General features: G+C 39.2%; 2 protein-coding genes across 2 annotated transcripts in view; one reads left to right on the top strand and one right to left on the bottom strand.

Annotated features, from left to right (window-relative positions):
* Positions 1-17,823, top strand: part of LOC139234881 (erlin-1-like) — an 843,171-nt gene that overhangs the window by 647,084 nt on the left and 178,264 nt on the right. The gene's annotated exons all lie outside the window — the stretch shown is intronic.
* LOC139234874 (salivary plasminogen activator beta-like) overlaps positions 1-17,823 on the bottom strand; it is a 28,131-nt gene that overhangs the window by 9,601 nt on the left and 707 nt on the right. Inside the window, exons 2-7 of the mRNA XM_070865685.1 lie at positions 13,581-13,674; positions 8,699-8,750; positions 5,953-6,078; positions 5,167-5,277; positions 3,836-4,010; positions 2,916-3,007 (exon numbers count right to left, since the gene is read on the bottom strand). Coding sequence (XP_070721786.1) covers positions 2,916-3,007; positions 3,836-4,010; positions 5,167-5,277; positions 5,953-6,078; positions 8,699-8,750; positions 13,581-13,634 — 610 coding nt within the window. The 5' untranslated portion in view covers positions 13,635-13,674. The remainder of the gene's footprint in view (positions 1-2,915; positions 3,008-3,835; positions 4,011-5,166; positions 5,278-5,952; positions 6,079-8,698; positions 8,751-13,580; positions 13,675-17,823) is intronic.

Raw genomic sequence — 17,823 nt, 5'->3', positions numbered from 1 at the left:
TTGTGGATGATATGAGTTTGCAGAACTTCGTGAGAAGTGAAATGAGAATTCTCAAAGAAAGCTACGACATATTTCATTATTAGTAGTATAAAAATACACAGGCATGATTGATAACAATGTGGCAGAATGGTTAGGGATATTTTACTTACATATAATGGGCCACAAGTTCTACCAAATTAATACTGTAGGAAAACAGGTGTAACAGATGATGCAGCCTGAAATTTCACTAATTTCGTTGTTGTGCAGAGGAGGATGTTGATCTTGTTAAAAATTGAAACCAGTTTAACCAGAATAGCTGAGGAAAATCCAAGCTTCAATAGCTGGTGACCACCGTGTCAGCTCATTTCCATCGAGCAAGTGCGTTACAATTGGCCTCAGTGTCCCTGAGTTAAGGAGCGGAAAGTTGGCTGCTGTTCTCACTTCTCATCACTTTCCAGAGACCTCTATTGGAACTACATGTGCATGAATGTGGGGCATGAATGTGGGGCAAAGACATCACTGCATTTTTGTAGTGATCCCTTTGGTGGACCAACCAATCAACTCTCAATTTCTGGGCTTATACTTGAAGTACAGTAGGGTGCAGTAGTGAAGGAGCACCAATGTCTTGGAATCAGTTCTTTCAGAACATTAATGGGCCCCATTAACTCCAGGTGGATTCCCCACACAGGCCTGAGTTAAAATTACAGTGGGTCTCAGTGATGTAATCGGGCCGCAACATTCATGTGTAAAGAAGGACCCGGTTGGCTCCGGGCACATGTCCTTGCTACCGACTCAGGAGAGCAGGTAAAAATTGCAGATGTTGCGATCATGGCGACTTTCGGACAGGTAAGACCCAGAGTGATTTTAACTGCCCATCTGCCAGATTTCTGCTGAGCAAGTAGGGTTAAAATTGCCCCAAATATGGGGCAGAAATCAAACTGAAATTGCACATGCATAAACCCCACTAAGCTCTTGCATTGTAAAACTTTTCTGAAACCAAGGTCGCATGTTTATATATTTACAGTGGTAGTGGTAGTATCTTACACTTTACTGGTGAACAGTACTTTTTGTTCCTTATCACCAAAAACTAATGCTCTTATTAAAAGTTCATTCGAAAAATAGTTTAGTTAAACTAAGAATACTTTTCACTGTTTCACCAATTGAAAGAAAATTAGAAGGGCAGAGTTAACAGTGCAGGGATAGTAAGACAGGCCATTGATGGAGATGCTCTGATTAAAGTTGGATAGGTAAGATTGGAATCAAGTGAGGGCAGTCCCATTGACCTGAACAATGGAAGAGAGACATTGGAGAAGGATGGTGTGGTTGACCATGTCAAAGGTTGCAGTGAGATTGAGAAAGATGAGGAGGGATAGTGCAGCACCATCATAGACATAGAGTGTATAATTTGTGACTGGGGCCATTTCAGTGCTGTGGCAGGGGCAGAAACCTGATTGAAGAGATTCAAGTATAGAGTTGCAGGAAAGATGGATTTGGGAGACGTCAACATATTCTAAGGACTTTGCAGAGGAAAGAAAGGGAGGTTGGAAATGGGGTGGTAGTTTGTAAATTCAGAAGGTTCAAGGGTGTTTTTTTTTGAAGAGTGGGTGATGATGTCATTTTTAAAGGTAGAGGGACAGTACCTGAGGAGAAGGAACCATTTGCAATGTCAGCTAGCACGAGGATTGAGGAAGGAAAGCTAGTTGTGTCATGCATGTAACCACAATGTAACACCACTGTATTACTGCATACACTCAACCTAGATGCACACCTTGACCACAAGGGGTGAACTTGTGAGAGACACTCCTTACCTGATCACACAGGTATAAAAAGAGAGAGGTTCCACGCAGGGTCATCACTTGGAGTCCTGTGAATAAAGAGTTAAGATCACAGAGTGACCTTGTTCCCAGAATGTGCCTCGTGTGGTTTCATGCTGTAGAGTAAGGACTTTACAGGTTGGTCAACAATTTTGTGCAAATGGGGTCAAGAGTGCAGGAAGTGGGTCTCATGGACAAGTTGAGAATGGAGAGGAGATGAGAAGAGATAGGAGAGAAACTTGTGGATTCAGGACTAGATTGGGCAAGGGGAATGGGGAAGCATCAGCAGAGGAAGCTGAATAGATGGTCTCAATCTTTGTGACAAAGAAGTCCATGAGTTCCTCACAATTGTTGTTGGAGATGAGGATAGAGGGGTGCGGGGAAGACGTGTTTACGGAGACATTTGGTAGTGGAGAAATGAAGAGGGCTTATCTTTGCTATTATGACGATCCTTGGGTAGTTAGAGGTTTTGGTAAAGGAGAGCGAGGCCCAATAGTGCTTGATGTGGTCCAGCCAGAGATGGATGGAAAAACCAGCTATGCGACAGATATGCTCAAGCCTGCATCCCTTGAACTTGAGAGAGTGAAGGTGGAGGCCATACCAGGAGGAATGACTAAGGTGGGAGAAAATAATTGTTTTATTGAGTACAAAGATATCAAAGGTGATGGTGAGGGGAATAGTTGAATACTTATTCCCTCAAGTAAGTATTGTAGTGAATGGAGGGCCAAAGGCTAGATAGTTGGGAGTTTGAAAGTGCAGTTATGTGACATCGTGGAGAAGAAAGTGAAGTTGGATGGTATAGGGAGGAGGAAACTTGGGGTAGGGCGGTAAAGATAAGGATTTAATAGAAGAGACGAGAGGTGCTCAAAGAAGAAGGTATCGAATGAGTCGTGGTATGATTGTCAAGTAAGGATACAATGTTCATGTCAATATGACAAACAGTGCATACAAAAGTATTCCATCCATCCAAACTCAAATTTAGAATACATTTAAGTATCTTGCTGTTCTCTGTACCAGAACAGAACAGAAAAAAAATTGAACAACCACTTGTTTCTGGAAAATGTTTTCAAATTATTATTTTAAATTGTTTTTCCAATAGCAATTGAAAAGGTTTTCACTTACTGACTACTGTCTGACATTTTGGAATATCACAGAATTCCCAGTACATTGTACTCCAAACATAACACCAAGGCTTGTGATCACCTTCTGGATTCCTTTATAGTAGAAACATTAAAAAAGTCAGAACGGATTAGTAAACTTCTGGTCAACCTACAATCGCAAATAAAATGAACTCCATTTATCAAACATAAAAAAGCAGAAAGTCCGCCACAGGTAAAGTCAGTGTCTGAAAGAGAAAGATTAATGTTTCTGATGGCACCCTTCATCAGAAAATAATGCAAACCTATCATTTGTTTGCAGATACTGACTGAACAGCTGAGCATTTCCAGATCTTCCTGGTATTATTATGGATTTCCAGTTTGCTTTCTACCAGTAAAGACATAATTGAAAATAGTATAGATAAAGAAATTGGTAGGAATGTTTCTGGGGAATGTAGTTATCTATGTAAAAACTCTTGGATTTATATGTAATCTGTTTTAAATGTTATATTTAGATGTTTATCTAGGATTACTGACTCGCAGGAATTCTTGTAAACATTTTAATCATTTTATTTCTTCTTCCACCCCCCACCTGCTGTGCACCTCTAATCCCTAAATAAATTGTAGGTTTAAATACATGAAGCAATATTTGGGGAATCAACCAGATATTTCAATTGTTTTAGAAATCAAGCTTTAAAATTAACCCAAAGGCATGTTACCCATTTTACTGTAATCCATTATCTTCAAAATTTGGAAGCTGAATTTTCATGTCGTGTACAGAGACTTAATTGTTAATGGTGGCTTTAGGTTTGGTTTAAAAAATGCACCATCTGGCTAGTCCCAATTCTGAGTATCTCTTCCCTTATTCGGTCTGCTTAGAAATCTGTGATTAAGTCATTTCAGGAAAAATAATTCACCAAAGCAGTATAGAAAGACAATATGTACCTGCAGTAGTTGTGACTTCCAAGACCCAGTTCTGCTGCATCGTATCTCATTGCACTGTATTTTCTTTCAAGAACATCAGACGAGTCCCAGTGCAAGCATTCTTCGCCCGACTCTGTGTAGTCCCTTGTGCCCCTGTAATCTTTTCCACGGTCATTAATGCAATGGGATTTTGTGTCTAAAAAAAACCCACAAAGATATCAATGTAATTGCATTTGACAGTTCATTTCTGCATCTCAAGCCACTGATGAAAAGCATCCCACAGTGTGCTTTTGCTAATTAGGCACACTGTTATTTTAAATGGTTTGAATTATCACAGGAAAAGCTGCTTTAAAATTGCCAACAGCCTCGCATATATATTTTACATGTGGAATGATAATTTCCCCAATGAGCATTTTGCACCTATCCAGTAAATGGTTATATTCCATTTCAAAAGGGAATTGGATATATACTTGAATAGGAAAGACTTGCACAGCTAAGGGAAAGAGCAGGGGATTGGGACTAATTGGATAGCTTTTTCAGGAGCTGGCACAGGCATGATGGGCCAAATAGCCTCTTTCTGAACTGTAAGATTATGATAAATTCAACTACTTCATTTTCTAATCCAAGTGTTGCTTTTTTTTCCTTTTAATCTGAATTAAATAGACCCATTCCCCAACCCCCTCCCCCACTACCCCCAGATCTCTCTGTTTTGAACCACTTGGGAGGTGTGCAAAGTTGGTCTGGTGATGATCCACCTTCAGGTCTCTCTCTCACCTTACTAGGAAGGGTGTAGCCTCTGTACAGCACATTCCCACAGTAATGCAGTTGAAATAAGCAATAAGTTAGTGTGTGATGGATTGTGACTACAAACTGATATCCCCGCTATTCTATGCCATGGCATACTGGTTCACCTTCATGTTACACAACCCACCATCACTACAACAACCATTTGCTACTTAAATTTCCGTCAAATGCTTCCTAACTGAAAAAGATCGAAAACAATGCGAAAATGATTTGGTTTTGAATGCAGTGTTATATAAAGTGGTCTTTAATGTCAGCTTGCCTCTTGCCCATTGCAGGCCTTGAGCAGATAATGTAAGCTAATATTCCAGTGCAGTACTGATAGAGTGCAGCATTGTCTGAGATACTGTCTTTAAGATTAGATATTAAAGCGAGGACCCATCTGCCTGTTCAGGTAGATATGAAAGATCCAATGGTACTGTGCAAACAAGAGCATGGGAATTCTCTGTCAAGGTCAAAATTTCTGCCTCAAGCAACACCATTAAACAAAGTTCCATAATATCGCAAGATTAAATGTCAATGATAGGTTAGATTGCCTAATGGTAACATACCTTTCTCACAGTGAATACCAAGATATCCCTCAGGGCAACGACAGATATAATCCTCTGAATAAATAAGTTGTGTACAGCTTCCTCCATTTAGACACTTGTTTGTGGTGCATTCTGTAATTGTAAAAGGTAATATTTAAAAACACAGTTATCATAAGTTAGTATCAGAAAGAGTACTGTGGACACGCTTCGGTTCTGTGCTTTGCTACTTGGTATTGCATTAAAGTTCTATGTAAATTTGTGCTCATCCAAAACTCTGCTATCCATACCTTAACTCGCACAAAGTCTTGTTCACCCACCACTCCTGTGCTTGCTGACCTATACTGGCTCCTGGACTGACAATGCCTGAATTTTAAAATCCTTATTCTTATTTTCAAATCCTTCCATGGTCTCGCCCCTCCCCATCTCTGTAACTCCCTGCAGCCCTACAAGCATTCGAAATCTCTGCACTCCTCCAATTCTGGCCTCTTGTGCATCCCTGATTTTAATCGTTCCACCATTGGTGGCTATGCTTTCAGCTGCCTTGGGCCGAAGCTCTGAAATTCCCTCCCTAAACCTCTCCGCCTCTCTACCTCTCCCTCCTCCTTTAAGATGCTCTTTAAAACCTACCTCTTTGGACATCTGCCTTGATATCTCCTTCTGTGTCTCGGTGTCAAAAATATTTTTAATAATAACCCTCTTGTTAAGTGCCTTGGGACATTTTACTAGATTAAAGGTGCTATAAATATGCAAGTTGTTGTTATATTATCTAGTAACAAGAACAAACGGACTTTGCAAGAGTAATTTTACCTTTTGTGTGTACATCATAACATATTGCACGCCTACTGCATCTACATTTCTGTATGTTGTTCCCGTGAATTCTCAGCCAGGTGTCACCTCTCATGTAGATTTCAAATGGCGATTCTATGCATATACCTAACAGGAAAACATTGAACCATTTTATGTTTTTAACATGTGTTAACCAATTTATAAAATACCTCAGTAGTTTAGGAATGACAAAACCATAGTTGAATTGAATATTGTTACAGAGTAATGTAGTACAAACTGAATCAACTTTAAAAGCTGAAGGTCACAGATTTATATCCTTAAACTGTTGGCTGTCAGACAGGAGGTCAGACACTATGTTTTGTGATATTTAAATACTCTATTTTAAGTAATGCTAATGGTGGGGAGTGGAAGAGAAAATATGACTTTGCCATTTAGGTCCACTTTAAATTGGTAATGTCACGAGAAGAAGAAGAAGAAGAAGAATTTATATAGCGCCTTTCAAGACCTTAGGACATCCAGCGCTTCACAACCAATTAAGTATTGTTGTAATGTGGGGAAATAGAGCAGCAAATTTGTGTACAGTTAGGACCCATAAACAGCAATGAAAGGACTGACCAGATCATCTGTTTTACATGTTAAGAACGGAAGAACATAAGAAATAGGAGTCGGCCATTCAGCCCTTTAAGCCTGCTCTGTCATTCAATAAGATCATGGCTGATTTTCTACCTCAGCTTCACCTTCCTGAACTATCCTCATATCCCTTCATTCCCTTAATATCTAAAAGTCTGTCTTGCATATACTCAACGACTGAGCATTCACAACTCTCTGGGGTAGAGAATTCCAAAGATTCACAACCCTTTGAGTGAAGAAATTTCTTCTCATCTCAATTCCAACTGGTTGCCTCCTTATTCTGAGAGTGTGACCCCTAGTTCTGGACTCGCTAACCAGGGAAACATCCTCCCAGCATCTACCCTGTCAAGCCCTTGAAGGATTTATATGTTTCAGTAAGTTCACCTCTCATTCTTCTAAACTCTTGGAAGTATAGTCCTAGTCTACTCAATCTCTCCTCATAGGACAATCCCCTCATCACAGGAATCAGTCTGGTGAACCTTTGTTGCACTCCTTCTAAGGCAAGTATATCCTTCCTTTGGAAAGGAGACCAAACTGGTGCTCCAGGTGCGGTCTCACAAAGGCCCTATATAATTGTAGTAAGACTTCTTTACTCTTCTACTCCAATCCCTTTGTTATACAGGCTATATACCATTTGCTTTCCTAATTGCTTGCTGAACCTGCATGTTAACTTTCTGTGATTTATGTACAACGATACCCAAATCGCTCTAAACACAAACATTTCCCAGTCTCTCATCATTTAAAAATATTCTGATTTTCTATTTTTCCTCCCAAAGTGGATAACTTCACATTTCTCCACATTATATTCCATCTACCATGCTCTTGCCCACTCACTTAACCTGTCTTTATCCCTTTTGAGCCTTTTTGCATCATCCTCACTGCTTACGTCAGCAAACTTGGATACAATACACTCAGTCCCCTCATCGATATAAAATGTAAATAGCTAAGGCCCAAGCACTGATCCTTGCGGTACGTCACCAGTTACAGCCTGCCAACCCGAAAATGACCCGTTTATTCCTACTCTCTCTTTTTCCGTTGATAGAGAATTCAAACAGGCTGCATTTAGACAGGCTGTGAAAATTCACAGACAACAAGTTAGAGATGCTACGTGAGTGGTAGCATGTTGCATTAAGCCATCAATCAACTTGACATTTTAGGACCCTTGGGTAGCGAGCCAATTAAAAGGTTAAAAGACTATTAATTGAGCCAATAAGGTCAAAGAAGGCGAGTTCTTTTCTGTAAATTGATCCAGATATAAATACAGCCATTTTGACCATGTGGTCCCAGTAAGACAAAGGAACTGGCAATCAGCCAGCAGCTTGTTGCTCTCTGCCAAAAAATAAAGAAGTTAAAACTACTATCGGAGTTCGTATTTCATTGGAAATTAAGAGATCTAACACCGTTAACCAATCCCATGAGCCCTAAAATTGTGTAATAACTTCTTGTGTGGCACTTTATCAAATGCTTTTTGAAAATCCAAATACACTATATCCACTGGTTCCTCCTTATCTACCCTGCTAGTTACAACCTCAAAAAACCCTAATAGATTTGTCAATCACAGTTTCTCTTTCATAAATCCATGTTGACGTCGCCCAGTTGAGCCAGTTATGAAAACAATACTAATCTAGACTACCTCTCCTTTCTAACCAAAGGAGGTTTTATTTGTGAGTGGCTATGTTGGGATGGTGAGGAAAATTTCGGAGCAACTATAAAAAATTGGCCTCTAATTCAATCTTCTCCCTCACCACTGTTACAGCCTGAACCAGACCATTTGAAACCTTGGCATCCTATTCAACTTTGAGCTGAACTACTGACGCCATATACTTTCCATCACAAAGACTGCCTACTTCCTTTTTCATGATATCGCCGTCCTCCAGCCCTATCCCACCCACTGTGTAAGTTTGCACATCTTCCAGATGGGGTGACCAGACAGCAATCAGGAGTGGAGGCACGGGCTCATCTTTTGCTGACTTTAGCTCAGGGATTGATGAGGTTAATTGAAGCAGCCCCACCATCATCTCAGCTGAGACCAGTTTTTTTAAATTTTAAATTGAATATTTTTGTCTGATGAAACATGTTCCCATGTGCCCCATACTTAACGTTGGGAGGGTGCCAGACATTTTCTATTGTAACTTACCTGTTCTGCTTGAAATATGTTTCTTTCTTTTATGCAACAGTTTATTCAGTGTCTGTAAAAGAGGTAGAACATGAGTAATGAGAACTCTCTGGGACATAAAGAAGTAGTTTTGCTTTAAATATATCAGATTCAATCACACACATCCTGTTCTTTTCCACATCACAAAAGAGATGAAATGGCATGCTTTAAGCATATTTAGCAAAAGAAAATGAATGAAATTGCTATCAACTTTATTCCTGATTCTGTAAAAAAAAAAGTACACTCCTGAAATACAGTTTAAAAGAAACTCCCTGCTACATCCTGATGATTCAGTCAGTTCATCCAATGAGTAGCTGAGCTACATAGACCAGTAAAGTCCCAAGCTTAACCCCTAGTCTGTGCTGAGTTAGCCGGTCTCAGCTGGGCAGGAGTAGGAGCACTATAATTAGCTTCAGCGACCCTGTTTTAGGGTGAGGAAAATCTGGTGGTGTGTGTCAATCAGCCATCTGGCGAGGACAGATGTGATACTTCCCATAGTTGAATAACCTGCCAAAAATCCCCATCAAAATTTATAAGTGAATAATGGTCACTGGGCAAAATATCCGAGGTTGACTGCCACCCTCGAATCATACCAAACAAGGAGTAAATTTCTTTCGGAGAGAAGGGGCAAAATGAGAGCATGAAAACAGGAAAACTGCTTGCATATTTCTGAGAACTGGAGCCAAGGTATTTGTAATCAGGGATACGTGTATGGGGAAGAAGGGGAGATAAAATACTCCATCTTTTACTGCAAAATGTCAGTTAAAGACAAACATTATGAGGGCCTGACCATAATTGAAAATTCTAAACACCAACTATCTGAGGAGGTAAAGCATTATTCTGAGCTGCTTGCCATCCCAAACTCTCAACCCTCATTGGAACACTGGCTAGAGTATTTCAAAATAACATCTTGAAGAACATTAAGGTAGCTGGAACATTAAAAGCTGTCCTGCATAGATCATTCTACCACAAATAACTGATGAGAACATTTGTGAGACATGGAATAGCAGCGGCTGAAAGATATTGCCTGGGTATGAGAAGACATGTTCATATATCTAGGTACAATGCTTTCTATGATTGGGCTACAGAGACATAAGCAGTTGCTATTGAAGCTCTGCAACTCCAACTGGTGGAGTACACTGTGCGTCTATGCTGTGGTCAGGACAATGTGGCAATAGACTCAAACTTTTTATGGTGAGTTAAGCTCCTCACCATGCCACTGAGGAGTTCCTGATAATGTTTTTCACCTAGCAAGGCCTAAACCTGTGCTTGTCAGTTGTCTAATAATTGCCTCGTGGCTATCCTTTTTTGAAAAGATGATCAGGTCTATTTCCAGTCAAGTTGGCTCAAATGAGTCAACTCTCTGTGACAGACTGAGAATCTAGTATCTGAGCCAGGAACATCCATGGTACTCCAGGGCATTATTCACAAATGACAAGCCAGCCTGGCTCATTAATGGGACCTGAAATGATAGATCTGTTATTGGCAGCAACATAGCTCCAGATAATCCTGGAGCACAATGTCCAAATGGGCAAGGTGGACAAGCAGCTGAAAGCTTACCAAGTCTGTGTGCTAATAAGTTGCCCAACTGTAGCTGATTAAACTCCAGTCATAGCCCAGCCCACACTTGGGTGTACGTAAGCCCTGTCCATCTCCATTTAAACTGTTTGGATTTAGTTAAGTGAAGTATGTCCCTATAGGGAGAGATTGAACGCTCCATATCAGAAACTCTACCTATGTGGCTTGGAAACTCTGAAGCACGGTGATGGGTTTCTGCACATGTTAGACATGCAACTGGTTTTTAAAAAACTGTTGGAAAGCTACAACAGTGCTGCTGCATATTGAAGCATCAATGCACATGGATGCAGGGTGGAGGATCAAATATTTGAGCTCCCTCTATTAATTTCTTGAATTCAACTGTATTGCATGGGCAGGTACTGAACAGAGGACTGGTGCCTTCCTACATGGAAGCAGAAATCTCTACTGCACTACCCTCATACTCCAAAGACAAAAGAGCGGCAGCTGTGGTGCCCTGCCAACAGGCTTACGCCTTCTACACTGCAGATATGTGGTCTGAGGATAACTATGAGAAGGAAAATAAAGAAAATTATGGAAAATTCTTGTCACTTCAGGATAACATACCACATCACTAAGATTTGTCAATGAAATAAACAACCTGGATTCAGAAACTCAATGCACTGTGGTCAAATTTGCAGATGATAACAAATTTAGGATGGGCTTTGTAACCTGAAAAGGCAGTTCAGAAATTACAGAATGAGTTGGACAAGTGAGCAGAACACTAGCAGACAAAATCCAATGCAAGAAAGGGTTGAAATATGAAGCAAAAGTAGATGTCACGCGTACTTCATGAATGGTGTTGAAATAGCTAAAGGTGAAACACAAAGACACTCAGAAACTTAGTAGACTCGATGCTAAATTTGGATTTCCAGAAGGCATTTGATAAGGTTCCACATAAAAGGTTACTGCACAAGATAAAAGTTCACGGGGTTGGGGGTAATATATTAGCATGGATAGAGGATTGACTAACTAACAGAAAACAGAGAGTTTGGATAAATGGGTCATTTTCCGGTTGGCAAACAGTGACTAGTGGGCTGCCGCAGGGATCAGTGCTGGGTCCTCAACTATTTACAATCTATATTAATGACTTGGATGAAGGGATTGAGTATAATGTAGCCAAGTTTGCTGATGATACGAAGATGGGTGAGAAAGCAAATTGTGAGGAGGACACAAAAATCTGCAAAGGGATATAGACAAGCTAAGTAAGTGGGCAAAAATTTGGCAGATGGAGTATAATGTGGGAAAACGTGAGGATATCCACTTTGGCAGAAATAATAGAAAAGCAAATTATAATTTAAATGAAGAAAAATTGCAAAGTGCTGCAGTACAGAGGGACCTGGGGGTCCTTGTGCATGAAACACAAAAAGTTAGTATGCAGGTATAGCAAGTAATCAGGAAGGTAAATGGAACATTGGCCTTTATTGCAAAGGGAATGGAGTATAAAAGCAGAGAAGTCCTGCTACAACTGTACAGGGTAGTGGTGAGGCCATACCTAGAGTACTGTGTACAGTTTTGGTCTCCATATTTAAGGAAGGATATACTTGCATTGGGGGCTGTTCAGAGAAGGTTCATTAGGTTGATACCGGAGATGAGGGGGTTGACTTATGAAGATAGGTTGAGTAGGTTGGGCTATACATGTTGGAGTTCAGAAGAATGAGAGGTGATCTTATCAAAACATATAAGATAATGAGGGGGCTAGACAAGGTGGATGGAAAGAGGATATTTCCACTCATAGGGGAAACTAAAACTAGGGGACATAGTCTCAGAATAAGGGGCTGTCCATTTAAAACTGAGATGAGGAAGAATTTCTTCTCTGAGGGTTGTAAATCTATAGAATTCTCTGCCCCAGAGAGCTGTGGAGGCTGGGTCATTGAATATATTTAAGGTGGGGACAGACAGATTTTTGAGAGATAAGGGAATAAAGAGTTATGGGGAGCGGGCAGGGAAGTGGAGCTGAGTCCATGATCAGATCAGCCATGATCTTATTAAATGGCAGAGCAGTCTCGAGGGGCCAGGTGGCCTACTCCTGCTCCTATTTCTTATGTTCTTGTGCAAACATCTCCAACCAATGCAGAGCAGTAATCAACCAAACAAACAGAAGATTGAACTCCATAGCCAAAATCAAAAAAATATAATAGGTCAGAGGAGGTAATGATCAAATTTACAGTGATCTCGTCAAACCACACGTTGAATACTGCATCCAGTTCTGGACATCAAGAAATAAGAGAGATATTCAAGCACTGGAGGCAGTGCAGAGAAGAGCCGCAAGGCTAATCCCTAATGTCAGGACTATGAATTATGAGAAAAGTCTGAAGAAACTTTCAGCCTGGAAAGCTACGTGTATATAAGATTGTTATAGGTATATAAAAATTAACCCCAATTATTACTATGGCCGAGAATTTCTTCAGAGCTTCCAGCAATGTTATGGTGGTGGAGCGGAAGCAGCTCTGAGTAAATTCTGGAGGAGTAGAACAAGGAATCACAGGTTCAAACTTGAGAAGGGTACTTTTACCACACATATCAGGAAATCTTTCTTCATGCAAAGAATAATCAACATGTGGAGTAAACTTCCAGATAGAGTAGTGGAGGCAAAAACACACATTATTTAAGAAACAGCTGATGCTACAATGGTGGTGGGGTGTGAGTGTATGTGTGTGTGTGGCAGGGGGAGGGGGAGTGGAGGGGAGTGGATTATGATCTTTCAGAATGGATGAATTAAATGGGCTTGATCCAATATTATCTTGTGATCATGAAAAAAACTGATTTATTTTTATAGTTTTGAGCAGATTTTTAAAAAGTGTATATAGTCTCATATGTACATGAATCACAGAGGGTGTAGCAAGAGACAGAAGTCCATATAAGGAACTTGATTTGAAATTTACTCATTTGTTGTCACACGGAGGAAGTGTAAAGATTGCTGAGGCTGGTATTGATGTCCTCATCTTGTGCTTAGTCATAGCTAGAATTCACAATTTTTTTTTTAGCCAATGCCACCATGTATGCAAAAGGAAACCAATGCTTTGATGTGACATTTTACATGATTGACTATTAATGGTTATTTTTTTGTCTTTAATCATCAGCTTTTGTGTTCTCATACATCCTTTCAATAGCCGGAAACAGGCGCACAAGTATCAGCAATGTTTCTTTCGTGGTGAAGGGAACTTATTCATTGTTCTGGGAAAAAGTATTTAAAAAAACATCAGTTTAGGAAAAGAGCATGATTACTCAGTTTTTCTTCAAATTAAATCTTTTTGTTTAAACTATTTTGGTGATTATAATTTCTTACCATCTCAATGCAAATGCTGAATGACAGCAGTAAAATCAAAAGCAGGATCTTCATTTTTTCTGTTTTTCACAAAACTTACTTTCCTGGTGTATTTCTACAAAGAAAAGAGACAAGTGGACTTAGAACTAGCTGCACCTTGTGGTGTGACGTTAAACATTCCTTGCATTTTATGTAACTTACTATTTGTACTTTTAAGCACATCCTGCTGAACAGATAAGAAAACATTATCATCAGTGCAATAGATGAAATGATAAAAATTTCACCATGGTTCTTTTTAATTTGCTGGCCAGTTTGGAACATGGAGGGAAAATAAGAAGAATCTATATCAATTCAACAGGTTCAAAAGGTGCAATCTTTCTGCATGTCCTTTTTTAATAAAAGGTTAAATTTCAAAATGGCATTCTTGAACTAACTACAAGCTGAATATTCCTGACAACAAAGCCCCTTTAAGGGCTGACATGTTTACCATGAAGGATTAGTGTTACTACTCCATCTGCCTGTTAATAAATGTATCTGGTAAGTTCATGGTCTTCACTTTGAATTCGCATTTTCACTAATAATATAAACAAAACAACTATGCAGAATATGTTAATTAACAGGTTGGCAGTTTTTATAAACACTTTCATTTTACTTTATATTTTATAAAAAGTTTTACCCTAGATTACTTTTTGCTCCCAGAGCTTGCTAGTATTTTGAAACTTTGCATAAGACATTCTTGGGATGTGGGTGTTGCTCACAAGGCTGGCATTTATTGCCAGCTTGCAATGACCCAAGTGAAAATAGTCAAAGAAATCTTCAAAACATTTAGGTGGAGATATTGGTGAAAACAAGGCAATATACATTCAAGAATTCAAAAAGACTTCTGATAGGAACTTAGCCTTTTGAATAAAATGGTAGTGGTTTGATTTCTCCTCAATGCATTGAGATGATGTAATGACTGTCCGCTAATAGTAAAAATACTCAACCAAAATCCTAACCATGAAGCATCATCATTGGTAAGCTGAACATTTTTTGTATTCAATAGATGTGAATAACATGTTCTGTTTGGTGTGTTACAGTCCTGATAAATAATGAAGTAACTGTTATAGGGATACTTTCCTCCCTGGAGATAGAACAGAATGTAATCATTTCAGGTGCTGAAAAGAAAGACTTGCATTTATATAGCGCCTTTCAAGACCTCAGGACATCCTAAAGCACCTTACAGTCAATGAAGTACTTTTGAAGTATAGTCACTGTTATAATGTAGGAATATTGTGTACGGTTTTGATCTCCTAATCTGAGGAAGGACATTCTTGCTATTGCGAGAGTGCAGTGAAGGTTCATCATACTGATTCCCAGGATGGCAGGACTGACATATGAAGAAAGACTGCATCGTCTAGGCTTATGTTCACTGGAATTTAGAAGAATGAGAGGGGATATCAGAGAAACATATAAAATTATGACGGGATTGGACAGGTTAGATTCAGGAAGAATGTTCCCGATGTTGGGGAAGTCCAGAACCAGGGGTCACAGTCTAAGAATAAGCGGTAAGCCATTTAGGATCGTGATGAGGAGAAACTTCTTCACTCAGAGAATTGTGAACCTGTGGAATTCTCTACCACAGAAAATTGTTGAGGCCAGTTTGTTAGATATATTCAAAAGGGAGTTAGATGTGACCCTTACAGATAAAGGGATCAGGGGATATGGAGAGAAAGCAAAAATGGGGTCCTGAAGTTGCAAGATCAGCCATGATCATATTGAATGGTGGTGCAGGCTCGAAGGGCCGAATGGCCTACTCCTGCACCTATTTTCTCTGTTTCTAACATGGCAGCCAATTTGCACACAGCAAGGTCCCACAAACAGCAATGAAATAAATGACTAGATCATCTGTTTTAGATGTTGATTGAGGGACAAATGTTGGCTCGGACACTGGGAGAACCGCCACACAAGCCAAGATGTTGCAATTAGAGTTTGAAAATTACCATAGAATGTTGATACCTTCAAATAGAGGCATGCCCTGTGGTATGGAATAAATCTTGGTTTAACTCTCAAAAGGTACACTCTGTGTAGAGTATTTAAATTAAGGATTCTACAATGTAAATATGATGCTTTAATGCTTCTTCATAATTAAAAAGCACAAAATCTATAAAATGTAACAGAATACAAAAATTAAGCATATATAATGTGAGTTATGAAGGAAATTTGAATTTTATTTCAGAATTCTTAGAGGTGAATAAGAGTCCTGTTGACCAATTGTTGGCAAATGACTTCCATATGTGGTAGCTAGAATCAAATTGTTTTAAACTTTAAATGAAGAACAGCTACAGGATGACAGAAGTATGAAATCAAAGTGCATGATTCAATTTTCAGCGCTATCCTCAATTCTTTATGGCATAGAGATTTCTCAGAACATCTGTTTGGCCTTTGGTGAAAGAAAATAGTACTCGGTTCTTTTTTTTTTCTATTTGAAGTCAATACAACTTTGTTCTTTGTCATCTTTCCAATTGATGTCCTTTCCTGGTTTAAACCGCTTTAGAATACATACTTTTGTTTGTACAGATGAGGTTCAGATATCAAAGGATTTTCTCAGCCTCAAATCTTATGACATTTACAGTATACATCTTATTACAGTAGTTTTATTTAGAGAAACTCTATTTCCTCTGCATAACCCTGTGAGAAAAGAACCACTTCTCCTTATTAGGAGGAATTGAAAACCTGGACAACGGGTTACCCTAGGCCATTCTCACACCACTGCTAGCAGGCAATCCACATTGGACAAGACCAAGGGACAAATCATTTTCTCAACCAATTGGTTAGCAATTGTGCCACTGGAGTTAAATGCCTCTAAAATGGGGGCAGGCAGAAGAAAGCTTACTCAAAAATTAAACTTTTAGTTATTTGCAGCTTTCAAGAACAGCTAAACAGATGTTCAAAATAATGGTTATGGAAACAGTATTCAAGAAATGCAAAGGACAGGAATATTTCTTAAAAGTACTCAAATAGACTTAGACATGCATAGCCTGCCTTCATGTGATCCTTTGATATCTGAACCTCATCTGTACAAACAAAAGTATGTATTTAAAACTGAAAGAGTTCGCAGAATAGTTCAGTTTTATGTTTTCACTGATGATAAAGCATGCAGCAAAAGAATCATTGGGACTGCTCGCTGCAAGGTCACAACTCAGAGTGTGTATTTTTAAATAATGACATTTCATAACCAAGTGACACTGTGAATACAATGCATGTAATTCAATCAACATTTTAGCATGATCAAAAAAAACTATTAGCAACTAAGAACTATAAGCAACTTGGTGACAACTCTGAGCACATTTGCCTGACCAGAATGGATTGAGAAAAATGTAACCGTCATGTGATTTTATTAACTCAGGGTTCCCAGCATGAGTCCTTCTGGATGATCAATTCACATTACTTGTGGCGCTGACTGAGATATATTTACATTTTACATCATATCTTTCTTTTAAAGAAGGAACTTGTATTTGGATTACATCCTCAAAATATCTCAAAGTACTTCACAACAAAAGAATTGCTATTGAAGTGTAGGCAAATGTCGCAGCTAGTTTACAAAGTAGGGTCACACAAACAGCAAACTCATTGAAATGACCTGTTAATCTCTATTTTGATTATGTTGATTAAGGGAGAAATGTTGGCCAGGACACCTAATATATAGCAACATCGGAGTTTTTACATTCACCTCAGCAAGCAGATAAGGCATTGGTTTAACGCCTCATCCAAAAGACAGCACCTCTAACAATGCAGTATTCCCTCAATACTGCACTGAAGTGTTAGCCTAGATTATGTGTTCAATTTGGTAGAGGAACTCGCAAAGGTGTCAGACTCAAGTGAGAGTAGCAGTACTCAGCTACACTGATACTTCAGAATTAAAAACATGTTAATAATCTGAAATTAATTCCCCCAAATTATAATTGCTAGCCAGTCAGTTGGAATCTTGGATTTTCCTAAGGAACTGAATTTGGTGAAGTTTAAGTGCCAAAGCTTTAAATGATGCATTTGAACATCAATAGAAAGAATACTTGTCCGTCTCAAATAAAGCCTTTGACCAGAAAAAAAGAGGTGGTGGGGAGATACAGCTGGGTGTTCGAAAAGCAAAATATTGTCGACTCTGACGCAGGATTATCGAGCTGAAACGTTAATTCTGTTTCTCTCTCCACAGATGCTGCCTGGCCCGCTGAGATTTCCAGCATTTTTGTTTTTATTGCAGCTGGGTGTTGTCAGCTTACGCCAA

Source organism: Pristiophorus japonicus, chromosome 22 (assembly GCF_044704955.1).
Source record: "Pristiophorus japonicus isolate sPriJap1 chromosome 22, sPriJap1.hap1, whole genome shotgun sequence".
NCBI classification, from domain to species: domain Eukaryota; kingdom Metazoa; phylum Chordata; class Chondrichthyes; family Pristiophoridae; genus Pristiophorus; species Pristiophorus japonicus.
The sequence above is the reverse complement of the archived record's forward strand: the minus strand, read 5'-3'. Positions and strand labels throughout refer to the sequence as shown.